Raw genomic sequence first — 27,855 nt, forward strand, 5'->3', positions numbered from 1 at the left:
AATACTATGAAATTAATTTAAAAAAAAACAGTTCAAACTGTATTTTTCATTAACAGTACAAAGCTGTAAATTTCAGCCACAGTATAATAATGTTAATTTTACAGTAACATAAAGGCAACCCTGCTGCCAGTTCTTTACTGTTACTTTACTGGGACATTCTTAACAGTGTATATTAGAACCAAGGGAGCTTACATTACATTCTTAGTATTCTCAGCAAGAAGAGGAAAGGAAGAAAAGAGAAAAAAAAAAAAGTCAATGGAGTCATACAAAGTCTGCTCTTATTGGGGTTATAAACTCGATCCTGATTGGTCTGCATATTTTATCTCCCTCTCTTCCATTGGCTGCTGCAGCTGTCACTCTCCACTGCTCCTCTCTATGCGGTCTCGCTCTCCAGAGGATCTTTCACAAATGAAATATGTAATTTTACATTGCAAAAACCCAAATTTACATTAACTCAGAAGTTTTGCAAAACAAATCTGTATTTTTACAAGAAAATATTTTTAGAATCCCATGAAATCCTTTTCTTCTAACATAAATTAATTGTTGAAATAGAGTCATAAACCTCTAAAAAAACAGAATAATTATCTTTAAAAATGATCAAGAAAAGCTTAAATACAGATAATTACGATTGTGATTACAAAAAATACTGTAAATCTAAGACCATTTGCATATAAATCACAAATGAAACATTTTTTTGTCATTTTGAAATACAGACAAAAAATCTAAAATTTCTTGAAAAAAACTGTAAAAAAACCCCCATTTACTTGCTCTCAAACTGGATTTTGAAGTTAGTTTTGAATAAACTCGATCCTGATTCGTCCTCTTCCATCAACAAACCAGGCTGCATATTTTACCTCCCTTGCTCCCATTGGCTGCTGCAGCTGTCACTCTCCACTGCTCCTCTCTATAAGGTCTCTCTCCAGCAGCAGTGTGTGAACCAACCTGAGATGAGCCTGCAGCAGCAGCAGCAGCAGCTCGGTGCGTCTGTCTGCAGCTCAACACTCTTCCATGTTCTAGACACCACAACTATGAGTACAAACTCCTCAACAGCTCTCCACTCCTGGATCTATCTTCACTTATACTCAGAATAGTGTTTTTTTTATTTGTTTGTTTGTTTTTTTAGGTCATTACGCATGTTTTACGCATGTGCGTAATTTGGAGAGGATTGTGGAGGAGGCGCCACTTTGGAGTGACAATATGCGCCTCTGCTGGGATATGAACCTGAAGGCTTATGGAATATAGCCCGGTGTGTCACAGCCTGTATGCTCTCTGGTGCAGCAACGTGAAGAAGAAGCTACTCCTGCTCAGCATCATGTTTTTAATCTGGGTTTACATGCTGTACTCATGCGTGGGCTACTGCTCCACCATGCCCAGTCTGGTGGTGAGGACAGAGAGCAGCAGCAGGACGGATCTGGTGTCCAGACTGCTCGCCAAGCAGCAGCCCTGGGAGGATATAGAGAGCGACTACGAGGAGCCGTCCATCAGGACAGCTGCGTCCAGAGACCTGCTCGATAACGAGCTGGACAGAGGAGCAGAGGACTGGGAAGAAGAGGAAGATGAGAAGCTGAAGCAGCAGCAGAGAGCTCCGGAGCCAAGCGCCATGTCCAGCTTCTCCAACGGATCCGGGAGCAAGAAGCTGCCGCAGGCTCTCATCATCGGGGTGAAGAAAGGAGGCACCCGGGCTCTGCTGGAGTTCCTCCGGGTTCATCCGGACATCAGAGCCGTGGGAGCAGAGCCGCACTTCTTCGACCGCAACTATGACAACGGACTGGAGTGGTACAGGTAAAAAAAACACCTAATTTTATACTATTACTGCGTTTGGATGAGTGGATGTGCGTAAAATGCAAAATGTATGGCTCATTTTTTACATGATTTTCATTACTCCATAAAAGAGATTTGTAGGGGAATTGCTGCAAAACAGTCATGCTGATATGGATCAGTCAGCCAATATTGTCAAATGTGTATTTTATAAAGTATATTATAGTTGTTTTTTTGTTGTTGCAGAGAATTTTAACTTTTTTATTCATCCCCCAGAAACATTAACACCGTTATAGACTCCATAAAATAGATTTTGCTGCAAAACAAGTCATGCTGATATCAACCAGTCAGCCAATATTGTCAAATGTGTATTTTATAAAATATATTATAGTTTTGTTGCAGAGAATTCAAAAGCTTTTTTATTCATTCCCCAGAAACATTAACACCGTTCGACTCCACAAAATAGATTTTGCTGCAAAACAGTCATGCTGATATCAATCATTCAGCCAATATTGTCAAATATGTATTTTATCAAATATATTAAAGTGTTTTTTTATGTTGTTGTTGCATAGAATTTTAAAGCTTTTCTTATTCATTCTCCCAGAAACATTAATACCGTTATAGACTCAGCCTGAGAAGCTAAATAACTCCAAATTGGTTTATTATAAGGACTCTAATTTGGACCTCCATAAAATTAAATGTATATATTTTATTATAGTAATTATGCAGCGATAAGTTTAGAGTTTAATCCAAACTGAATATATTAAGCTAAACGGTGACACTTTGGTTGCGACTCTTGCTGTGTTTTTATCCATTTACACCCCAGGCTGTTGGCTTCTATACATATTATTCCCTATTAATTAAATTATTTAATTTCCAGGATTGATTGCAGACTTATTTAATTATTTATTTTTTAAAAGTCATGACTTTGTGTGGCATTATGAGGCTCGTTGGCAGATCACAGTGAGGCTTTCCTGCGATGTGCAGTGATCTCTATTGGACACAGAGCAACACTGCACCTCCACGGTGGGACGTGTCTTCAGGCTTTTCTGTCCACTTAAAATGTGCAATTAGTTTTTTTTTTTTTTTTTTTTTTGCTATGAATATGGTGCGTTTTTATGTGAATGTGATTCATTTTGAGCAAATTGTGGCTTTATAGCAGAGTTGTGCTGATTAATCTCTGTGGTGTTTGTGTGAGCGCCTGTTTGACTAAATCTGCACTGATATTTTATACTTTACTACAATGACTTGTGATATAACGTGGATGGCACAGTGTGTGAAAATCTGGCTGATAAGATCCAAAGAAATTCTCCAAACTTTTTTCTTCACATATTAGACCATTTCTGACATTAAAAAAGGATACTATTGCATTATTTTATCATGCAATGTAGAATATTTAACCTAATTTACAGACTATTCTTATGTGAGTGAGCTCCACAGGCCTAATAGCAGCTATAAGGGGTTATAAAAAAGAGAGGATCTGCAAGACAAAGTGAGGATCCTTCTTAGAACAAAAAACCTCTTCAGAGGTCGACAAACTAACATTATCCTTTTCATTTACATCACAAAGTGTTAATATAATGAGCTGTGGAACTTAATGGCTGCATGTGAAACACCAGCTTGTTAAAATAAAGAGTTTTTCTAATCTTCCAGTTTGTTTTTAGTTATCTGAATAATGTAAAAGTTAGATTATGCTGGTAATTTTGTGATAATTTTATCCACAAATAATCAGGCTTATAGGTTATGGCTGGCTGAAATCAATGTATTGATTGGCTAATTATTAATTATTTTCTGCCCTTTGCGTAAACTTCATATTTTATAAGCTGTAAAAATGTCAACTCTAGTGTTTTATCAAAGTTTTATTTGAAGTTTTAAAAAAAAAAATGAAAAAGCTCATCTGACAATCTTGAATGAAGGGATTTGCTGGCTGCTCTGATTCTACACGTTAAATATGCAGGAAGACCTCGAAGGGGCCCCAGCAATGATCCACATAATGAGAAAAGAAGAGCCGAATGGGGAAGCAAGTGTTCAAAATAAAGACACTGTTTCTCCTGAGCTTGCTTTGATACAAACAGAGGTTTGCTTTTACTTTGCTGTTATTTAACTTCCACAGTATCTCCAACTTTTCTAGGTAGTGAAAAGTGCTGTCTGCTAGTTTTTTAGGTCATGAAATCTAATACTTTCTATGTAAAGAAATCATGACTCGAAGTTTTCTGTTGAAGCGAAATCTCATTTTAGTCCATTTTCTTTCCTGTCTGTGCCAAAAAAATAACCTCATATATTCTCAGTCTGACTCAGAAAATACACAGAGAATAACTGTATTTTTTATTCGGCTTTGAAAACAAAACTTATTTGAGAACACTTCAGATAACTTTTTGTGATATATGAGACATTTCATGCTGCAACAGGATACCCAAACCGTGGTGTTAGTGCCACACGAAAACCTATTTACTTGCTCTCAATCTGGGTTTTGAACAGTGAAAACACTTTTACGGAAGAACTGCCGTAAAATGAATGTATATTTCAGTGAAACAGCTGGTGTAAGCAGTCCCTGCAGTGGAGAGAAAAAAGTTTATATCCGAGCGAGGATGGGCCGAGAAAAGTCTTTGCTGAGTTTCCAGAGTTTCCTATTAGGACCAGATACTGAAGATACACAGAAATACACAGAGAATTACTGTATTTTCATTCGGTATTGAAAACAAAACTTATTTGAGAACACTTCAGGTTCATGCTGCAACAGGATACCCAAACAGTGGTGTTTATGCCACACAAAATTCCATTAACTTGTTTGAAGTGTTTTCAAACTGAGTTTTGAGTAGTGAAATTTGTCTTGAAACACTTTTACGGAAGGACTGCCGTAAAAAAAATGTATAAAGCTGGTGTAAATAGTCCCTGTAGTGGAGAGAAAAAAATTTTAGTAACTATTTCGTGAACGAGGATGGGCCGAGAAAGTCTGAGTTTCCAGAGTTTCCCATTAGGACCAGATACTGGAGACACACAGAGAATAACTGTATTTTTCATTCGGCATTGAAAACAAAACTTATTTGGGAACACTTCAGATAATTTTTGTGATATATGAGACATTTCATGCTGCAACAGGATACCCAAACCGTGGTGTTTATGCCACACAAAAATCCATTAACTTGTTTGAAGTGTTTGCAGACTGATTTTTGAACAGTGAAATATGTCTTGACACACTTTTACGGAAGAACTGCCGTAAAATAAATGTATACAGCTGGTGTAAATAGTCCCTGTAGTGGAGAGAAAAAAAAGTTTTAGTAACTATTTCTCGAGTGAGGATGGGCCGAGAAAGTCTTTGCAAAGTTTCCCATTAGGACCAGATACTGGAGATACACAGAGAATTACTGTATTTTTTATTCAGCATTGGAAACAAAACTTATTTGAGAACACTTCAGATCATTTTTGTGATATATGAGACATTTCATGCTGCAACATGATACCCAAACCGTGGTGTTTATGCCAAACAAAAACTAATTTACTTGTTTGAAGTGTTTTCAAACTGGGTTTTGAGCAGTGAAATTTCTCTTGACACACTTTTGCGGAAGAACTGCCGTGAAATGAATTTATATTTCAGTGAAACAGCTGGTGTAAGCAGTCCCTGTAGTGGAGAAAAAAAAGTTTTAGTGACTATTTCTCGAGCGAGGATTGGCCGAGAAAGTCTTTGCTGAGTTTCCTATTAGGACCAGATACACAGAGAATAACTGTATTTTTCATTCGGCATTGAAAACAAAACTTATTTGAGAACACTTCACATCATTTTTGTGATATATGAGACATTTAATGCTGCAACAGGATACCCAAACTGTGGTGTTTATGCCACACAAAATTCTATCAACTTCTTTGAAGTGCTTTCAGACTGAACAGTGAAATCTGTCTTGACACACTTTTACGGAAGAACTGCAGTAAAATAAATGTATATTTCAGTGAAACAGCTGGCGTAAGCAGTCCCTGCAGTAGTGGAGAAAAAAAAAAGTTTTCTGTTTCTCGAGCGAGGATGGGCCCGAGAAAGTCTTTGCAGAGTTTCCCATTAGGACCAGATACTGGAGATGACTTGGTGGGAGAGAGCGCAGGAATGTTCCAGACAGAGGCTAAATTGCGTGGCATTGAAATGTATTCTGTGGGAATATGATCTGATCACGGTGAGGAGGCGGTTAGAGACGGTTGTGTGTGTGTGCGAGTTGAGCAATTCATCTCTCCTTGTTTGTCCATTTGCACAATCCCCTCCGTCCCTCCCTCCCTCTGCCATCCACTATTGTATCCAGCTTGCACCATCTCTGCCTCCCCCCGTGGATTAGAGCACATTTAGAGCGAACGCAGCCACAGAGGGAGCAGGAAACAGTGAATGGAGGTGGTGATAACAAGTCTTATTGTTGATTTCTGATGACACTTTTTATTTGTGCCAAAGACAAACACACGATTCATGCTGTTGACCGAGGGGTCCTCGTATCAGGAGGTACACATTTTCATAGTGAGGTCATGCATGAACTGGAACACACACACACACGCACACACACACACACACACACACACACAGAAAGAGAGAGTCAGAGCTCAGTGCGACTGAGTGAGAGCGTTGGGTCATTATTTAGCTCATTTTTCTGTTTGCACCTGTTTAGCGGTGTGGTGAAAGTCGACTGATAGCGATACTTATCTTCAGCACATACACTAATGGCAAATTCAATGAGTTGATTCCTGGAAAGATTAATAATCCAAACCAAAGAACGTATATTGCCAAGAAGTGAAAGTCAATTGTTCGTTCCAGTGCCGAGCGGCAAAGCTACTCTACGCTTCTACCATTTTGGACTGAAAGCAACCACTGGACGCCAGTAAAACGTTCACTTAAAAAGTGCCGTTCAAAAGTTAAAAAAAAACTAATTTCTATTCTATTCTCATATTCTACCGAAATGGCCTGTGTTGAACAGTAAAGTATTATGAATATAATATGCGTTTTCAGTCCAAAATGGCGGCAAACAACACCGGAGTTTCATCTCTTTACTTCTATACTCTTTGTCCATATGGGGTGTCGCGATATACCGGTATTGACGATTACCCGTGATATTTAAAAATGAAATATTGATATAATGTTAATAATATATATATGATAATATCGTGTAAATAATCCAGTGCCTCTTAAATCATTTAGTTATGGTTGCAGACTCTCTCTCTATCTCGTTACACTCGCATTTTGAGTCTAATTAATTTGACAAAAAAGCGACAAAACGCACAATAAACAAAGTTAAAGATGAATTTGACTGATGGCATTATTTTTAAAAATTTCCTGTAGATATTGCGATAATGCCGTTATCGTGAATTCTTTTGACCACGATAATCATGTAGTGAAAATCTTGAAAATCTTGTGACAGCCCTAATACCCAGTATATAATAGAGCTCAGGGTCAGCAGTGGGAGCACTTGTCTTCTATGTATTTTTAATTTGCTATTATGAAATTTGTGGCGTTAAAAGTTAGAAAGCAAAGAGAAATAGGGGATAAAGGGCACATTATTAAAACAAGGAGACAAAGTGTACAAAACACTAAATATGAAGTTATAAAATAAAAAAACGAACAAAGAAGAAATGCAGGATTTTAAAAAAGATACAGGGATTTCATCCTTTTTAGTTGATTAGTCGACTAATCGGTTGTTTTTGTCTCAGTCGACTAAGACTTTTTTAGTCAATCAGTTGTTTTTTTGCTTTTCTCATGCTGAATGACTTATTCCCAACAAACTTATGAACACATCTCTGGTAAACACAAGCTTTAAAGTGGTTCTTTTGTGTGATTCTTTGAGAAGAAACTCGACTAAGGACAGCCCTAGATGTTATGTCTGTGAGACTTTGTGGGAGGTTGCACCAAAGTTGAAGAGGAAAAAACAACAAAAGCACAATGCAACCACAACAAAATAGTCAGACTTATTATATATTTATTTCTATATTTACAGTGTGTTTGAAGAGTCATGCCACTTCTAACAAACTGTGACTCAGATATAAAAGTTGACTCTCTCCACGCTGCTCCGGCTCTCTTAAACAAGAGGTATTTTATTTACTCCTAACTGTTGTTGACTGCGGCATCATTTCGCCCTGTCAGTCTGTGGTGCACGTCGCTCTCTTCATATTCCATTTAGCCCTATTGGCTATGAAGGGGCTTTGATATATAATTACCGTACTGTGGTTTTGCTGTCGTGTCGTGGGCTCTGGTCTGAGCTCGCTGTCGGGGCCCGGCTGTGTTGACGCTGTCGCTCCTCCCTCGGGGTGGCTTTAGCATTAAACAAGGAGCATGTCGGAGAGGCACTTTATGGCCATATGGGTGGTGTGAGGGTTGTTGTTTCTGACGATTAGATTTCCTTTGCAGTTTCTGTAACGTATCAGAAATGTGTTCTGATCTCTGCAGGAGGATTTCTTTAAGGTTAAATGTTTGTGAATTCTTTCCCCCCGTGTGATGTGGTTTGTGATCAAAGGTTATGCTTCAGTCGCTGTCGAGAGGCTGGTGCAATTGAACCGGCGCCATCCCTGGAGCGGGATGTCTCTCTGGTCAACCTTTGTATCTAGTCTGTGATGAAACACCGTGAATGTAAACAGACTTTACAGAGCTACTTATAGCGCCACACACAAAAAAAGGACAAGTGGTGCACTGTTGAAAGGGAGGCTCCCCTAAAAAGAAAACTCACGTTCCGCTATCAGACTTTGGATGCTTTGCGGAAGTCTGCGCCGTTTGTTATCTAAAGGCTGGTCCACCCCCTCTGGTAGCCGCTGAGCCAGAGTCACACTGCAGCCCATGGCCATGTCAGGGACAGTTCTGGATGGGTGCACGTCCTTTTTATCTGCTCACCACAGGGGTGCTCCTATTTCCAAGTAGGTGACCCATCCACTCTGCGCTGCCGTTGACCTCGCCCTCCTTCCTTCCTCTCAAAGGCCACCTGGTTCTATAGAGCCCCAGTGAAGGGCATCAAATCAGCACTGGTCACAAAACACCTTGTGCTCTTGTTTGCATACATGGGAGTGTTTATGTAGAGAGCCAATAGGTGTAGAAAAACTGTGGTGACAAGCTCAGCTGTGGAGCCACAAATCATTTTCCTCTCCGGTCACAAAAGGATGAAGCACTCAGACGGCGGACACAATATGTCAGCATGGCGTGGCTCCTAGGGGAGAGCCGGTATTGATCGGTCAGGCCTGATTGGAGGTAATGTGTGGAGATGGGTTAAGGGCCTTTGACTGGGGTCAGACCCACGTCTGCTTGCTGACAGGGTCTGTGTGTTGACCATCTGCAGAGCTGCAGGAAGCTGCTGGAACCTACAAGCCCCACCGGGGATTTTATAGCCGTTCCTTGTAGAAGACAATAGTATGGCAGCACAGTTTTTATAGTATGTAAATGAGGATGATTTTTGGTTTAAAACTCTGCATTTTTCAGTGCACTGAAACTTTAAGTGGCTCTAACCTGTAGTCTGGCTATTAAATAGACTTTATCAGTTGCTATAAGCCCCATAGATGTGGGTCAATAAAGGCCTACTAGTAGGTTTTATCATCTATTCACATGGTAGATCCCCGAAAGAAGGTATAAAAGAACACGACAGCAACCTCTAGTAACCGTAGTAATTATGAGAGGAGCAGAAGTGGAAGTCTGGCGCTGAGTTGTAGTTTTGTTGCCTAAACCTAAAGAAGCCTTTTTGTTTGTGTTCAAAACGTGACGTTTCATTCAGTTTTACATGTTAGAACGTGTTGTGATTAAGTTTCACTTTTGCTTTTACAACATAGTAGGTGTAGTAGGCCACTAATGACCCAAATCTACAGTGCTTATAGTGACTGATAATGCCTATTTAATGGCCTGATAACAGTCAAATCGGTTGCACAACTTCCACTTCCAGAGAGGACAAAGATGAGATCAGATGATTAGATGCCTTGGCGCTCTGATTGTTTCCTGATTCCTGGAACTCCACGGCTCCTCTGGGAGCGAGCGAGCGCCCCGGCCAGCCAACCGTACAGCTGACAGCAGGTTCACATCCTCCGCTCTCAAAATCCTCCGCCGCAGAGGCCAGCATAAAAACAAGCAGTTTGAAACTGTGCCTCTGTGTTGGCGAAACTTCCACCTTGTGTTCCCAAATGAGGATGGATTATTTGTTAATGGTTTCCCTCGAACATCATCCTCAAAATCCCTCCCTTGTGGAGCTACGTCCAGCTGTGCACTTGCTCTGCTGCTGGTGGGTAAGAATAGTGTCACATGTCGTTCGTCCAATCGTGGGCGGGGCTCGCTGCAGGCCTCGCTGACCACGAGTCTCTCAGAGAGGTCAGCGTGGAGGGACGGAGGCCCTCTCTCTCCCTGCTGCCTAAGCTGCCATGGCTCATCCCAGAATGGAGAGTGACCAGAGGGGGTGGAGAAGCAGAGAAAAGGCAGCTTTCATCCCCAAATTACAAGCGGTTAATTGTGAAAGGGGAGACCTGTGGAGAGGGGAGTACACTGTGGTGGCCTCTCCACCTCCTGATGGTGTCCAGTGAGCACTACCCACACCAGTGAAGACAATATGGCCGGCACAGACAGGAACCTCCTGCTGGAGCTGAGCATAAAAGCCACAGAGCCTCAGAGGAACTTGCTGTCAAACATTCACACAAACAGAAAAACACAGGCGCATGTGTGGACTAAAAAAAAGTGCGGACTATTGTGCTCATTCAGTCCACACGTCTTTGCTTTTCTTTGCGATTTCGACGCCAACAACAGTGAAAAATACTCATAAAGAAGCGTAATTGGACGGTTAAAGGAAGCGTAGGATGGAGGAAGCGGCGCACAAACCCTCCCTCTGTGCTACCTGTGTATTAGGCCCATTTTAACGAGGTGATAATTTGGATGTTGTTGTCAGAACAGAAGCAGACATCCTCCCTCCAGAGTTAATGGTCACTCATTGCTGTTAAATAAACTCCTCTTTAGCGCATTAAAAAGTCCCCCCTAGAGGCTGGAAACAAACACTCTAATACGGTTTTGTTAAAGTCAGTTTAGTCGGGGAACTCCTCACTGCTTCCTAAAGAATGTAGAAGGTGGAGGAAGAGGAGAAAGTGATGACAGTAAACCTGTAAAGCGTCACTTGTCCCAGGTATTAAGTCCCAGAGGTAGCCATTAGGGTGCTGGAGAGTGTGTCTGCCTCTGGGAAGAGAGGAGAAAGAGAGAGGGAGAGAGAGGGAGAGAGAGGTCTCCGGAGGTTTCCATTAGCCTGGCAGGAAAAGAGCAGAGCTCATTAGAAGCCCTGAGTTGTCTCTCTGCACCGCGGCTGCTCGACACTAGTCACTCTCTCCATTTAGATGTACTCCCAGAGCTGCTGGGCTCTCTCATAAGAGCACTTCAGCTCAACTCCAAGACAACCTGGCCAAAGTCAACTCACTTCCAATTATTTTCCACCACAAGTAGTTTTTCTCTCCCCGGTTTTACTGCATCGGAATCAGAAGGCAGAACTGGAAACTGCACGCTGTATCAAAACTACGACGCCGCTATCTAACCTCTACATTTCTGCTATGACTTTTCATTTTTACAAAAACAACAAACATAATCGCACATTTTGTATGTGTTCAAAATGTACCTTAAAGGGAGATTTGTCTAGTATTTAATACTCTTCTCAACATGGGAGTGGGCAAATATGCTTGCTTTATGCAAATGTATGTCTATATTTATTATTGTAAATCAATTAACAACACAAAACAATGACAAATATTGTCCAGAAACCCTCACAGGTACTGCACTTAGCATTAAGAATATGCTCAAATCATAACATGGCAAACTGCAGCCCAACAGGCAACAACAGCTGTCAGAGTGTCAGTGTGCTGACTTGACTATGACTTGCCCCAAACTGCATGTGATTATCATAAAGTGGGCATGTCTGTAAAGGGGAGACTCGTGGGTACCCATAGAACCCATTTTTATTCACATATCTTGAGGTCAAAGGTCAAGGGCCCCCTTGCCATGCCAGGTTTTCCTCGCCAAAATTTAGCGTAAGTTTGGAGCGTTATTTAACGCTAACTTTAAAACTGGGCCCGCGATTATAATACAATTATGAACCCGGAAATGAGCATGATATGTCCCCTTTAAGATGCCTTTATTGTCTTCTATCTTTTAGCAGGCTCTCTTAACTTTATAGGGCCTTATTGAGCATACTATATCTGCGGTTTTCTCATAAACTACTGTACTTACTCAAATGGAAAAAAAAACTGGCACATGTACCCTATGATTTTTTTGTATCTCCGTGTGTATAATTTGATTCAAATCAGAATAGAAAAATCTTAAGATTTTCTATTTTACAAATGAGAAATTTAGAGGATTGTGCGTTTTTCTGCAGGTGGATATCAAGTGAAAAAGAAGAAAACACTTTATTTGGCTGTTGAAAACAAACACCCTCTGAAGTCTTCTGGCTAAGGTGTTGACATATACTATTAATCTAGCATTTCTCAAATATCTCTTCCCATTTTTTTGTCTTTACTCCCTTCACAAAATAGCTTCCTGGCACAGAGTTGGAGCAGATCCTGTTTCACGTCTAACCAAAGAGGCTTACTGATAGAGATACAGTGGAGGGGTGAAAACATTTGTCATCGCGCTTCACAACCGTCTCTTGAATGAAATAACGAAACCATGAAACTGAGCTCCTCGCTCCGGTGTCTGCTTTTGGCAGCCCTTTGTGTAGCAGAAACGGTTAAAACGGTGCCTGATGTTCTTAACAGTAATTATCTTGTCTTCGCGGTGCTCGGAGATATTGCGGTAGACAACATCTAGGCTCAAATCCAAAGACAACTGTAGGATTGCCTGGGGATCTCTGCTGCCACTCTTTCCATCTCAGGTTAATAGTCACGACCGGTGCCATCGTTACTCAATTTAGCTAATTATACGTTAGCTGGCGAGGCAGGCTGTCTTCAGGAATTTGTAAACCATTAACCTGCAGCAACAGCTGCAGTGTGAGGAAGCAAAAGAATAATAGTCCGCACACACAGGAAGATGGTTTTCGGCTCACTGAGTGACATACAGTAGAGAGGAAATCCCCTCTCTCTCGCTCACACACTTTGTAGTTCACCTGTCTTCAAAAAGGTGTGCAGGCAGTTACGGATGACAGCCAATTCAAACAGGATGCAAAGTAGCTCGCTCTCTCTCTCTGTGTGTGTGTGTGTGTGTGTGACTGCTGTGTGTGCATCTAGGGAGTGGGGGTGGTGGCATGTAGCCTATGTTCTTCTGGAGTCTGTTTCATCTTTTATTCATCTTCGCTGTAGCTAGATCAAGGAGTCGTGTGCCTCTTGGTGCATGTCAAGTGTCAGGAAATCAGTCAGAATGGCTGATTCTGCCTGCACATCCACACAAAAGCACACACACACACACATTCACCTGAAGCCCTTCATTGTTGTTTCCCCCTGTTGTTTTTTATCCTTTCACGGTTCATCGGTTTTATTTCGTCCGAGCTGTCAGCCGGTCGCGCCCTGATCCTGATGGAGAGGGCGGAATGTGTGAGCTAGCTTCGGGGCAAGCTAACACCTTCAGCAAACAGCCAGAGCAAACACGGCGATTAGAGAGGATTACAAGCGCTAAACAAATTCTGGGTAATATGGCCAAAAGTGCGTCTGCTGGCGAGAGTGGCGTAAAGGCACATGCAACCAGGTGACTCGACTTGTATCGCATGTCAGTGACCAAAACGATGAGATCTTTCGCCTCTCTTAAGCCAGAAAAGTGAAGCTTTTTTGGGGTGCAACGTCTTTGAAAGCCTGAAGAAGAAAAAAGAAAACACTTCTGTCAGCATGCTGTTGCACATTCATGAGCGGGGAAAAGGGGGGAGGAGGTATTTCTACTTTCTACCCTCCACCGTCCCTTTCACCAACTCCTCTGTTTTTATTTTTACCACATGGTGGGCTCCCTCGCTTCACTGCAGGGTTATTAACACTCGGTAATTCCTTGCAGCCGTCTATGGCCACAGGCCGATGTGGTTCCAGGCCCTGAACAAAAAAAAAAAAAAAACCTCATGGCGGTGTTGTTTTCCAAACGTGCCAAATACCAACAAATATACTCAAAAACAGATTTTCCGAGTGGGAAAAAAATGATAATTACTCGCCGAATTGAATAATTTGCGCTTGTCATGCCTCCGCGATGCTGCCCATCACGAGGCGACCACATGAGAGTAGAACGTCTCAGCCTCGCTTAAGTATTTTGAGGACGTAACAGAGGGGGTATCTGAAGCTGTGGCTGGGAGTAATATGCTGTTGGGGTGTCTGACCCCATGTAGTCCATGACATTATATGTGGTGGTTAGTTCTCTATTTATTTATTCTACTGTACTAGTGTCTGATGTTGTCTCCAAAACCGGTCTGGGATTGAGCCCGAAACCAGTCTGGATGGTCTCTGACCGCACTCCCCTTCTCTCCCCTCCTTTACTCACATTCTCTGTCATTCACTCTCCCTCTCCTACACACTCTCGTACACACTCTGTGAGAGACACTACGATAAAAAATGCTCCACTCTTGGCGGAGCACGACTCCCCGATTCCAGTGAAAAATGATGGATGGACGGGTTGCGTCGGCCGGGTTAACTGCTTTGTTTACATGGAGGGTCAGTAGATTCCCAGGCTGCTCTGACATAGTGCAACTTCTTGATGGAGTTAAAGGGGTTCTGGGAGCCGCATTTATCAACCAGATCAGGACTCCAGCTCCAGAGTTTGGGTGTCAAAGTGTCACTGAGCGAGAAACAAGACGAGTTGTAGTATAATGTTTTTCTGGAAAAGCTTAAAATGAAAGCCGCTTCATTATACTTTGACCTTAGATCCTGTGGTCCCAGACAGACTCCCTTCTCTCCCGCTTGTTAGTAGAAATGTTCTAATCTTCTGTAAATTATCCATAATGCCTGTTAGTAAATCAGGACCTGTCTTACATTGTGATCTCAGGCTATATTTAGATTTATTAATATTTTTACAGTAGGAGGATCTACAGCAATGACGTCCCTCTTCCTTCCTAATAGTATGTAGTAACTGTCGGGATGTAACCATCAGTGGTGTGAACTCGAGTCACAGTTTAATGACTTTAGACTTGACAAAAGACTTGGATTTTAACACCAGTGACTTGTGACTAAAATGTTAAATGTTATTTAGAAAGTGTTCCATGAATCAATTCTACTTTTTTATGATTAAGTTCAGTCACACTTGCTTTAACAAATAGATGCAAATTTTATAAAGCATTTATGATGTTTGTAAATTTAATATATCATCAATGGCATTACAGTTGGTGAAGACTTGTTTAGGACTCATAACTCAAAGCTTGGCTTGACTTAGGACTTGACTCAGGACTTGTCAGTCTTAACTTGCGATTTGACTTTAGACTTGCCTATCTTGACTTGGGACTTGACTTGGGACTTTCCTGTCTTGACTTGGGGCTCAACTCGGGATGTGCCTCTCTTGATTTGGGACTTGACTTGGGACTTGTCAGTCTTGACTTGAGACTTGATTTGGGACTTGTCAGTCTTGATTTGGGACTTGACTTGGGACTTGTCAGTCTTGACTTGGGACTGGACTTGGGACTTGCCTGTCTTGACTTGGGATTTGAGTGCAAAGACTTGAGACTTACTTGTGACTTGCAAAACAATGACCTCTGATCTGATTCATATCAGAAATCAAATACAAGCATCGGAGATGTGGCTACATTGATTCACACCTACTGATCCAAACCAAATTCTTTGTGAAATTTGCAAAAAATAACTTCCTCTCTCTGTGCTCATGTAGCTCTAACAATATCTTAAAACATAACGGTGGCACCACAAAGAAGGCAACCAAAGGAGAGAAACCCCGCCATCCCATGCAGGGCCCCCCGCCATCCAGGAGTGTGTGATACTAGGCCAGCCTGCATTATTAATCCTTTTAGCAGACAGATGATTCAGAGGGGCTTCCACTCAGCCACCGTCCTGAGTTTCCAGTGACACCATTATTCAGTGAAGCCCGTTAATTTGAGACCTCGAGCTCTGGAGGAGCCCTGACAGTTTGACTCTGATCAGCTTGATGAAGCTGTAGCATCACTTCAGCTTCATCATGCGGGTATCAAGTTACGAGCAGGTGTGAAAGACATGTAGATGGAGACGTTTACTCAACAGCAAGTGCAAAGGTATGCATGCTTTTTGGTTCCCAAACACAAGACGTTATAAGACAGATACACACTTCAGCATGCACTCCTGCAAGATCTCAGTTTTAAGCACAGATCTCTGGCTCTTCTCAGCCAGGAAATGAACTGTCAAAAAGCTCTAAGTGGCCACATACTAACACCTGGACTCCACTCCAAGTGCTTGAAAGAGAGACCAGATGAAGCTTCTGTAGCTGCAGCCGGAGCTCTTCTTCTCCGGCTCTGCGTCCCGGCTGGGTCATAAACCATCTTCTCTATTCTTTTAATTTACAGCCAAAGCCATGCTCTGTGGTTAAATATAATGTCAGACTCCAGGCACAGTGGAGTGTATTTCAAAATGTCTGGCTTCTGTATGCGCTTAAATTTTACTTTGAAAATATTCAGTGAGCCAGCAGAGGCGTGCATGCCTGCCTGCCTTTGTAGAAGCCATAGCAGTGTGTGAGTGTCTGCACGTCGGCATGTGTGTTACATAAACATTTTGCTCACTTCAGTTCCATTTCATAGCATGTAGGCTTCTCCTGCTGTGAGCTTTAAATGGTAATGAACACTGCTTTTATTTACCAGTGACTCATCCATGAATTCATGCAATGAAGCCTCCATATCTGCATAAATCATCTATCATCCTGTCCACAGTGTTTCTAACACCAGGAAAGAGACTTATTTCATCGTCTTGTGAAATATGTGCATTTTGTTTGAATTTGCATATTGGACTTTAACACCAGTGACTTGTGACTAAAACGTATGTTATTTAAAAAGTGTTCACAAGTCAATTCTTCTTTTTTATGATTAAGTTCAGTCACACTTGTTTTAACAAATAAATACTAATTTTAATGAAGTATTCATGATATTTGTAAATTTAATATATTATCACTCTGTTGTTAAAATTGCATTACATTTGGTGAAGAGCGCATTGTGACTTGTTTCGGACTCGAAACTCGAAGTTTAGGACTTGGGACTTCATTTGACTTTCACCTGTCTTGACTTGGGACTTGCACCTCTTGACTTGGAACTTGTCTGTCAAGACTTGGGACTTGACTGTCTTGACTTGGGACTTGACTTGAGACTTGCCTGTCTTGACTTGGGACTTGACTTGAGACTTGCCTGTCTTGACTTGGGACTTGCCTGTTTTGACTTGGGACTTGACTTGGGACTTGACTTGGGACTTGCCTGTCTTGGCTTGGGACTTGTCTTTTTTGACTTGGGACTTGACTTGGGACTTGCCTGTCTTGACTTGGGCCTTGTTAGTCTTGACTTGGGACTTGCACCTCTTGACTTGGGACTTGACTTGGGACTTGCCTGTTTTGACTTGGGACTTGACTTGGGACTTGCTTGTCTTGGCTTGGGACTTGTCAGTCTTGACTTGGAACTTGACTCAGGATTTGTCAGTCTTAACTTGGGCCGTGCCCCTAATGACTTAGGACTTGACTTGGAACTTGCCTGTCAAGACTTGGGACGTGACTTGGAACTTGTCAGTCCTGACTTGGGACTTGACTTGGGACTTCTCAGTCTTGACCTGGGACTTGAATTGGGGCTTGTAAGTCTTGACATGGGACTTGACTTGGGACTAGTAAGTCTTGACTTGGGACTTGACTTTGGAGGAACTCAAACGCTTGTTGAAAAGATCTAATTTATAACACGTTCAACTGTGAGTGAACAAGTGGTGCTCCAGATCTTTATCATCACAACGAGGAATAAAGATGTTTCTTTGTGTTTCCTGAAAATGCTGGTAGGTCCGCCGCCGCGTCGGTTCATGTGAAGGACTCGGCTGAGAGGCCCTCGGAAAAGAAAGGGAGCCTTTCAGTACTTCTTCCCTCATTTCCTCCCTCTCCATCTTCCCACTTGTGAAATGTCACTTTGCTATCGGACCTCAAGGCCTGGTTGTCGGGGAGGTCGGGGGGAACCTCTGGGATCAATGGGAAAGAGAGCGGGGTGAAGAGTGGACACTGTGGAGGGTTTTAATGTGAGGAAAACTCAGGATCTCAGCACGTAGAAGTGAATTGTTCATAACGAATGTCAGTTATTTTGGTTCATTCTGCCTCTACTTGGAGTACTGTTCAGAGTACGCTGTTGTTCTGGGTGGTGTTACCTCCCACGGGGAGATAACACTCGCTTGAGGGTCTCTGAGCCATAGAAACCAGACATCTATAGCTTTACATTCCCATAAGAGTAAAGCCGCACCCTGCCTTCGCTGGTGGATACAAAGTGCCCTCTGATTTGTCTGTATTCAAATCAACAAACCCTAATTTGACATTCAAATGCTTTCAACATCCAGACACGTGAGACAATTGAAAACCTTTTGTATCGAACGGAAAATTGACAGTCAAACACGCCAAATAGCTCTTTTTTTTTTCTTTTGTCTATGAGCAAACCAGTCATTTAGTCAGGGATGCTGTGTGACAGTGGCAGCCCGTTATCATCAAATCAAACATGACAGGAGGGAGGCAGGAGCATCAGACAGAAATAACCCTTTTCCTGCCTGCCGTTTATCTCCTCCGGGATGAGGGCTCTTTAAAACAGAGGCCAAAGGGCCACTCCGCCGGCCCCCGTCTGATGCTGTCATGTGACAAAGGCTTCTGCTTTGTGTCTTATCGCTGTTTTTGGCATGTCTTTTAACTTGAGAATATTCTCAATGGACAAAGGTGCAGGGAGGCAAGGAGGGAAAAAGTCGACAGATATATATCGTGTGAAAGAATAAGCAAGGAAAAAGTTGTGCATCATGATGTTTGAGGTCAAGTTATTTACAGTTTTTACTATTACTGTTTCCCTTATTCTACAAAAAGTAAAGCACTGTAATTCGTATATATCCCACGAAATTATTTTGTATATAATCCCAACACAGTCTCACGGCAGATCGTGAAATAGTCACGAAATTTAATCTATTTGATTCGTGTACACAAACACGAATTTCCCTTTTTTTTCTCGTGACTTTCAACAGAGTATTTTTCGTGCGTTTTCCTACGAATGTCCAGCAACACGTGACGCAGTCCGTAGTTAAGTAACGCCATTTCCGTAGTTATTTTAACCTAAACCACAATCTTTTGCTAAACCTAACTAAGTAGTTTTGTTGCCGAAACCTAAACAACTTGTTTCCTGTGAAGACAGAAGTTTATTTTGAAAAGAATGTAACAAGCGGAAATTGACACATGTTGCTGGACATTCGTAGGAAAACGCAAAAAAATGAGCAATACGTTTTCGTAAGATGCCGTTGTATGAGGATCCGTTTCCTTATTAGAGAGTGGAAGTCAGTGGAGTGTTCGGTATCTAAGGGGAACAGGGTGATGTTTGCAGGGCAATTTAGGCACACGTTCCACTTAAGAGCTCTCCAAAAGGCTTCTCTCACTCGAGGTGGAGAAGGATGTAGAAGTGCTCCACTCAGCCCTGGATAAGCACCCCTCCCTCCCTCCCTCTCTCCCTCCTTCTCCTCTATCTGCCCCCTCTCCACCCTGCCCCCATCCCCGCCCCGCTGCCCTGACCACTGCCCTGCTCACCCCTCCGCTCAGGAACAATGGCTCACTTTCAAAGAAAAGCAGGAAAAAAGGGGAGCCCGGTGTCACAGAATTGCCTGTTTGCTGACGGGATCTTTAAAAGCAGCACCTCATAAATCAAAAAAGAGCATAATAGGCATTGTTTCTCCAAGAGCTACTTGTCCCACTAAAATTCCCCTCTCTTCTCTTTTCTCTCTTCTCTCTGGCGTTGAGAGCGGGCAAAGTCAGAGGTGGAGATTTTTTATTAGGGGGTCTCTTCTTGCGGATTTGGCGCTTTTTTTTAGGGGTTTCCTCACCACTTCTTTCTTTCTCCCTCGCTCTCCAAGCATCTCCTTGTTTTTACGCTTCTGCAACCCCCAAAAATCCCCGAGCTTGGATCAGCATAATCTATCACTATGCACATTGTAACTCAGGCCTCCTCCCTATCTCCACGCCGTATTGTCATGTTGAAATCGGATTAGATGGGAAGCCATTTGCTTCTTCTGTGTAACGGCTCTGGACTCTTTTTGTATGTTAGCACAAGGAATGACAAAAAGCTTGCAGGCAGTATCGCCATTGTGCATCGAGAGAATGACGAATAGCGCGCAGTTTAAGTCGAGCATGTTTGGTTTATATTACTCGAAGACATTCAAGAGGGGAGCAGTTTTAAGCAGAGAATTAATGTGTTGTTTGCATTTATCTCCAGGAATAGTTTGCTGGCGGATAGATCTGCCGTGCTCTTGCATAAAACGACATGCTGTGTCTGTTTAGATTTCAATAGGCTATTAATGAGCTCGGGCCGGACTGACCATCGGGAGCACCGAGAGAACTTCTGGTGGCCTGACCAGATGATTGACAGGCCTGTGTTATAAATGCAAAATAAAATGGGTAAATTAAAGTGAAAACAACACGGGGCAGCTGAAAATGCAAAATAATACCAAGTATATTTGTTTAATTACTAGTCCAATTTTTTCACAACACTTAATATAAGACACAATGGACGGACCAGGGACGGCGTGTCAATATACACTTGTTACATGCATAGTGTCCTTTCAAAATACACTTTCGTTTTCACAGGAAGTTAGGTTTAGGCAACACAACCACTTAGTTAGGGTTAGGAAATGGTCGTGGTTGACGTCAACTTCACTGACTGTCGACTCACGTGACTCACGTAACTGACGATACCGACGACTGATGCGACAAAATAAGTCAACGTTACTTTTAGTTTCACATGGGACACGAACATCGGTCTCCTTGTTGAAAGTCTTTCGTTTGTTTGACCTCCCTTCCGCCCGAAGCTGACTCTCACGCTATTAATACTATGTCACTTATCCTGACCATCAAATAATGCCACAGGTGGGTTTACTTTATTGAAAGCCCGGTTCGTCACATACTCTTGCTAAAGGGTGCCTCCATGCGTCGGTCTCCGACGCATGGAGGCGCTTACCAAACGGCGGTATTTGATGAGTTGGGAGTGAGAACGGGTTGCACAATCACCTAACAAGTAACATATCAGTGAGATATACTGTACAGTAGGGACTTATTTTTAGACATTGAATATCTTGTTAAGTGAAAAAAATACTACTTTTGAGCATTACAGATTATTATTATGACTTATTATGACACACAACATTAATACTAGCGAAATATAGCTCAAAATGAGTTTTCCCGGCTAATTTCAAGATCTCTTTTATCTTGAGAGGCCTGAATATTGCATCTTATTTCAAGAAATCTCACCAAGCGAATTCTCACTTGATCCATTGGCAGATTACAAGCAAAAGCACGTTGTAGTCATTGTGTTTTAACCTGATGGTATGATTGCTGCCTGTCATCACACACGATTTGTTGCACGCACTTCGCTGTTTTTAGTAATAAATCTAAACGAGCCGGGCTGACGATAAATTCCCAGCTTGTTTATTTATCATCCCAGTCTGGCCCTGAATGAGCTTTTGGAAACGGCTTTGCTCCCCCCCCTCCATCTACTCCATTCACCCCTCTGATGTGTCAGCAATCAAGAAGATATTATCATAATTAGATCACTGGCGCTGCATTAGGATTACACAAATATGCCAACACCATTTCAGCGAGGCATTTTATTGGTTACCTGACGTTACCCTGGGTGTTTTCTCTTCCTTCCCTCACCAGTCCCTCTTTTCTTGCACACAAATATGTGCATTGATGGAGAGCCGATGTTCCATGAATTAGCCATGAGCTGGATGGACGTGAACTAGATTCCAGCTTTTATAGAGGATATTTCAGCTGAAGCTCTTGGACGAATCGAGTATTACAGACTTCCGAGTGTACAGAATGTGTCCGATGTTATGTAGTTTCCACGTCGTTTACCTTTCTCAGTGTAGGATTACACACAATGTGAATGGGATGGACTACAATAGTACACAATGGTGTATCAGTGCTGAACAACAAAGGCGGGGCTCAGGGTACAACAGGCTAACAGGAGTCTTATCTGTGAGAGCGTGTTCACCCTGATAAGTGACCCAGGTTATCTCGTCCATCCTTTGTTTTTTTTCTGCTTTAAACTGCTTTATATTTGCTGTTTTTAGTCGTCTGTGTGTCCCTTAGAGTTTTTTTTTGCTTGTCTTTTTTATCCGTGTTTCCACTGCATGGTACGGCTCTGCTCAAATCGACTCGACTCATGTTCGGTCCTTTTCTTTAGCCGTGTTTCCACTGCAGATAGTACCCCATCAGTGTAGGCGGGATTCTCAGCTGATCACCATTGTGGTGGCGCATGAAACTGCTGTGACATCATCTTCAACGGGACACTCGTTGAATCATTTCAACGGCAACCAAACAGAGAAACATTTGCACTTCGTCAATTGCACGGCGTAGTTTTGCGAGCTACCATTTTTTAAAATCAGGGTCGAGTGAAATAAAAATTACGGTTGCTATAGACGGCAGCTTGGCTATTTAAAAAAGGGTCTGCGGTATTTTAACTCCACCTTCTAGTGTCAGCTCAGCTCGCTTGGAACCTCGACTTGAGATGGTACCAAAAATGGGGTGGTTCTATTGGTACCATCCACAACTTTTGCTAATGGAAACGCAAAAATAACCGTTCTAATGTGTAACAAACTGATCTGAACTGCTTGGTGGAAACGTTTCCAGTCCATAATCCGAACCCCCCCACTATCCTAGCCTGCACCAGAAACACATTAGATCCAGCGTACATCACACATAGTTTTCTTCCCGGTGCGGAGGCCCAAAAAGAGGGAAAGGTGATCCACGTCCCCAATGTCAGTCAAACCGCTCTTATCGCCTCCACCATAATCGAGACGCTGCGGTTGGCCACCAATTTGTGAAACCTAATGCTGAGAGAGCAGAGCGCGTTCACTTTTCCTTCAAAACCAGTTGTTCTCAAGTACCTCTTGATTATACGTCTGCCTGTAACATATCTGTGTGGAGCACATCAGCCAGCCCTCACCCTAAACCAAACCCACTCCAGATTCCCTTTCTGAAACAAGCCTCATCATCTTTCAGCGCTTTTTGCTGGTCGGATAGGGGGCGGGGCACCGTGGCCGGGCTGAGCCTGAATCAGCAAAGCAGATTGAGAGTGTTTTTTTTTGCTCCAATGGTATAAAGAGGGGAGAGTGAATTTAGATTAAGTCAGACCACTTTGGATCATTACATCCAGCAGTGAGGTTTGAGGAAAGACGAGATCAGGGCTCAGATAATGGAATTCACATAATGTTGTGAGCTAATTTATTTAAAAAAATGCATTGTAAGGCTAATCACAATGACAATTATATTTTTTTAGGTTTTCATTTCATTCTATAGCTTCACTGTGGTGTTTCTTATGTATTCGAATTCAAACATTCATGTCCTGATGTAGGTTTCTGCATGATGACGCTGCTACATGTACAGTATATATAAATCCTTATAGTCAGTGTATTAACGTTACATACGGTAACTCGGATGGCGGTTGGCACGCTCCTAGTTTTGAGAAGGAGACAGTACCGGCATGGAAGCTCAGCAATGTACTGCTGTGTGGATGCCAGATTAGTTCGGATCCGAAAGTCTAACTAACTAACTAAGCAGTCGATGCAGCGGTAGACCAACAACTCCTGTGTTCTTCGAGGTAAAATTACTGTTTTTGTGAATGGAGTCTGGTCTGGTGGCTTTGAAGACAGCGATATAACGGCTTCAGTTACCCGTTAGAAATGGCTGTCTGATGGCAAGGTAAAGCGATGAAAATATTCTAAATATAGTGTACACTTAAACTGATATCGATTTTCTTAGGTGGCGAAAATACTTTTTTCTGCTGCTCCCGTTTACAGCCGCTTTACCTCGCCGTAAGACAGCCCTTTCTGACGAGGAACTGAAGCTGTTATATAGCTCTCTTCAAAGCCACCAGACTCCATGCACACAAACAGTCAATTTACCTCGCAGAACACGGGAGTATACAACAGTTCAACAGTTCAAATTTGGCACAGCTAACGTTGACTTGTTCACATTATTCATAACCTTATTGATAAGCTTACTTTGATAATCTGCGTCACTGCTTTTAATTAACGTTTTAACAGAGCAGGAGGATTGAGCAAACCCAGCTCTTAATCCCTAATATGGTTAAATTCCGGGTCATGTTTAGAAATTCCTGTAAATGTTTCCCTGTGGTTGATTATGTAGTAAATAAGAGTTCTCTGTTTTCTGTCAGAAGTGAGATATCTTATGAGTGAGTGAGCTTGTTGATGTTGGAGAGCTGCCTGCACTAATAGGTTTTCAAGCCCTATAATAAGCCTAAACAGGCCCAGTGAGTCATTGATTACAGAACACAGTACACTCCATCAACTTGATTACATTATGCAAGACGTCGTTGCTCCACCTTACCCTTCTCCTAACCTCCTTTTTTGTGTCTTTTTTCTTCTGCAGGGAGCTGATGCCCAAGACCCTGGAGGGCCAGATCACCATGGAGAAAACCCCCAGCTACTTTGTGACCAGAGAGGCTCCAGCCAGGATATCCGCCATGTCCCGGGACACCAAGCTGATCGTGGTGGTGAGGGACCCCGTCACCAGGGCCATTTCGGACTACACGCAGACGCTGTCCAAGAAGCCCGACATTCCCTCGTTCGAGAGCCTCACCTTCAAAAACAGGACTACGGGGCTCATCGACACCTCGTGGAGCGCCATCCAGATCGGCATCTACGCCAAGCACCTGGACAACTGGCTGCAGTACTTCCCCATGGAGCAGATCCTGTTCGTGAGCGGCGAGCGGCTGATCAGCGACCCGGCCGGAGAGCTGGGCCGCGTGCAGGACTTCCTGGGGCTCAAGAGGATCATCACAGACAAACACTTTTACTTCAACCAGACCAAGGGTTTCCCGTGCCTCAAGAAGGCCGAGGGCAGCAGCAAGCCCCACTGCCTGGGCAAAACCAAAGGGAGGACCCATCCCAACATTGACCCTGAGGTGGTGCAGAGGCTACGGGACTTCTACCGGCCCTTCAACATGAAGTTCTACCAGATGACGGGACATAACTTTGGTTGGGATTGATGTGAAACTCATAAAAGACATTTTTTTTTTTGTTAATTTGTCGAGAAGTTATTTTTTTTTCCTCTGTAATTCAATGGCAAGATGTGGAGATATTGCTATATATATGTAAAATGTACAGAAATCTATTTTATAATAATTTATTTTTATTTCTAAGCAATTAATTCACTAAGCTGCCTAACCATATTTGTACATAACATCTGGCCCACGTGTTGTTTTTAACATTCCTCATTTTAATTTTCGCTCCTCCCTCGCGGTCCTGTAAACTCAGCGGATTTACCGGTGCTTCGTAATGCAGATAATCAGCGACGACTGAAGTAGAAATTAGGGTGGAAAATGTAAAAGCACCATAATACGGGTACAGAGTGCTCACAGAGAAGTGGAGAACACCTAACCACGTTGCATCCTCATTTACCTTTATCCTTTTCAAACCCTCTCATTCTTCTATAACGCGTTTCACTGCAACACAGTTATCTATAATCCAATTTTCCTGCACTGGCGCAGGCCTGAGCTGCAGATCTCATGTCCCCGTCCACTCAATAACAGTTAGATCAATAGGCCTAATTGATCCTCATTGTGTCACTCATGCTTAAAGTATACAGCTGCCCTTTCATTCTCAGTGCTCCTGCTGCCTGCTCTAATGAATGGCCCATCCATCAAACGTTAAATCCTATCCCGGACCACATAAGGGCCCATGTTAACATTATGCTAATCGGGTAAAGGTAACTGGCAGATCGATCGAGCCTCCGCTCTCTAACTCCCCCATTAGAAGCAGTGTTGGCTCAGAGCCAGCCTCTTGCCCTATCCGCGCAGTTCAAAGGTCACACAAAGTCTCAATCAAATTTCCTTGAGAGGCATTTGATTTGTTGGAGGAGAGCGGAGCTGGAGCACCGAGGGTCAGGGCGAGTGTGTGCCTTGTTTTCACGGTAAAAAAAAAAGAAATCTTTGCGTGAGGTAGCGGAGGCTTATCTGTCAGGAATCGAGCGTAAAGATGGAAAAGATGACAGGCAAAACAACAACTTCGCCTCGCTGAAATCTTCAAACGCAAGTCCACCAGGCCCCATCTCAGATCCCAGAGATCAAATGAAGAGGAAAGGTTTTTGTGAAGCACTCTCAGCACAGCAAGAACTGCCTCAGGCAGAGGGACGGGGGTTCGACCTCTCTGGTGTCGTCAGAAAACCTCATGTGCCATCGTCCATGGCCTATATACTTTATGCCTTATTCACTCTCATCATCCTCACACGTCTCACAATCTCAACTCTCTACTTGTTGCCAAAAAAAACAAAAAAACCCTCTGGGTTGATATCACACAGCTTGAGTCGCTATCTCTGCTTTTCCCCCTGCATCGCTTCTTTTTGTTTTTTGTTTTTTTTCTGTCTTTCTACTTGAATTCTTGATATGCAAGAGGGAGAAAACGCGTAGTTATCATTCTTTGATGCGATGCCCCATCTCTCTGCAGCGGCTATTATAAGGGCACAGGGAGGGAGGCGGGCCGTGTTATGCTATGTTACGCTGTGCTACGCTATGCTATGCATGCTCAATGTGGTGAAAATGCAGGGATAATGGGAATTAGCATCCAGAGGAGGGCTAAGCAGGGCCCAGGACTGAATGTACACAACCTATCCTCACACTAAAAAGACCCTCAAATCGATTTTTAAAGGTCAGATTGTCACTCAGTTTTTAGTTAAAAGTTACATTTAATTGTCCCTTGTGAAGAAAATGTTGTGCCTCTTTAACCAATACAACACAGTTAGCCTGCTCCTGTCATTAAGACAGAGAGAATGACCCCAATTCAGCTATTTCTCTTATTTTCCAGTTGCTGTCTGGTTTAGTCTCAAACCAGTGGTTGGTAGCAGAGGAGATGGAGGCTTCTCCTAGTGAAAATTCATCCTCTCTTCTCTCCTTAGTGCAATGTTTGATTATTAAAAAAAGCATTTATGATGACCTCTCACATCCTGGAAGGAACGCCCCTGTTAATTGATGGAGAACTGCATTTGAATTCAAGTTCATGTAACTGAGGGAATATCTGAAAAAACAAACAACTGGCACTCATGGGTTTACTCCGTGTTGCTGCATCGGTTACGGTTGAGTTTTATTCAACCTGTTTTGAGATCTAAAAAAAAAAAAATGTTAAAAATGTTTGTCTTACCCACATACTATAATATGTATTTAGACTAGCAGATCTGTATGTACAAAAATGAAAAAGACATGTAAATCAAGTATTTTGTGGTATGTACATCAAAGGAATTAATTTTACACAATGCAAAAGCAAAATGGAACAGATGTTTCTAGATGATTAAATACTGAACATTCAAAATATTTCTTTGTATGAAGAAATAAATAAAAAAGTATATATTTTACCAAATCTTTTTGTGCCTGACTTTTATTTCCTTGATTCTCTCCCAGAGTTTTATTATTATCTAAGTGCCAAATTACATTCTCAAATGTTTTTTTATGAATAAAGGGCATGATGACTAAGGTTGTATTTCATGAAATCTCTCGTAAAAGCTGTGACATAAAGTGTACAAGCAGAACCAGCAGGCATTCACTGTACTTTTGTTGGCTTAGAGGGAATGTACAACTCCAGTGTTTTCATTTCTTACTTGTTTTTACTGGGAGTAATTTATGAGTGCAGATAAAACACGACTTGGGGATGTTGACATGTGCTGGTTTGCCCAAATTATACAAAACAATAATACAAAAAGAGAATGGGATTTCATTTGTGGTTCCCAAAACTTTGAAAAACTTCAACATAAACATGCATTTCCATAGAAAATGTCCTGGTTTCATTACTGTTTTCAATTAAAGAAATAATACCTACAAAATACCATTCAATTCATGTTCTGTGGATCACTGGGAGCAGTGATTCTCGAAGTGGGGTCTGTGGGGTCTATATATATATACGTATATGGAGGATATATATATATACTGTATATGTGTGTGTACTTTCATAGTTCAAAAAATAATATTATAATAATCTTTAATGGTCTCTATTAAACGCTTTTTTAATTTA

At 42.2% G+C, this 27,855-nt stretch overlaps 1 protein-coding gene across 1 annotated transcript; it reads left to right on the forward strand.

Moving 5' to 3' along the window:
• Positions 1–938: 938 nt before the first annotated feature.
• Positions 939–27,207, forward strand: hs3st3b1b (heparan sulfate (glucosamine) 3-O-sulfotransferase 3B1b). Its single transcript, XM_074620705.1, has 2 exons — positions 939–1,782; positions 24,227–27,207. The coding sequence occupies exons 1-2, from the start codon at positions 1,232–1,234 to the stop codon at positions 24,843–24,845; spliced, it is 1,170 nt and encodes a 389-aa protein (XP_074476806.1). The 5' UTR covers positions 939–1,231; the 3' UTR covers positions 24,846–27,207.
• Positions 27,208–27,855: the final 648 nt, after the last annotated feature.

Source organism: Sebastes fasciatus, chromosome 20 (assembly GCF_043250625.1).
Source record: "Sebastes fasciatus isolate fSebFas1 chromosome 20, fSebFas1.pri, whole genome shotgun sequence".
Taxonomy (NCBI): domain Eukaryota; kingdom Metazoa; phylum Chordata; class Actinopteri; order Perciformes; family Sebastidae; genus Sebastes; species Sebastes fasciatus.

Coding starts and splice junctions, on each gene's coding strand:
- hs3st3b1b (XM_074620705.1), top strand. CDS start 1,232: ATGGAATATAGCCCGGTGTGTCACAGCCTGTATGCTCTCTGGTGCAGC. Junction 1,783..24,226: donor AACGGACTGGAGTGGTACAG/GTAAAAAAAACA, acceptor TTTCTTCTGCAG/GGAGCTGATGCCCAAGACCC.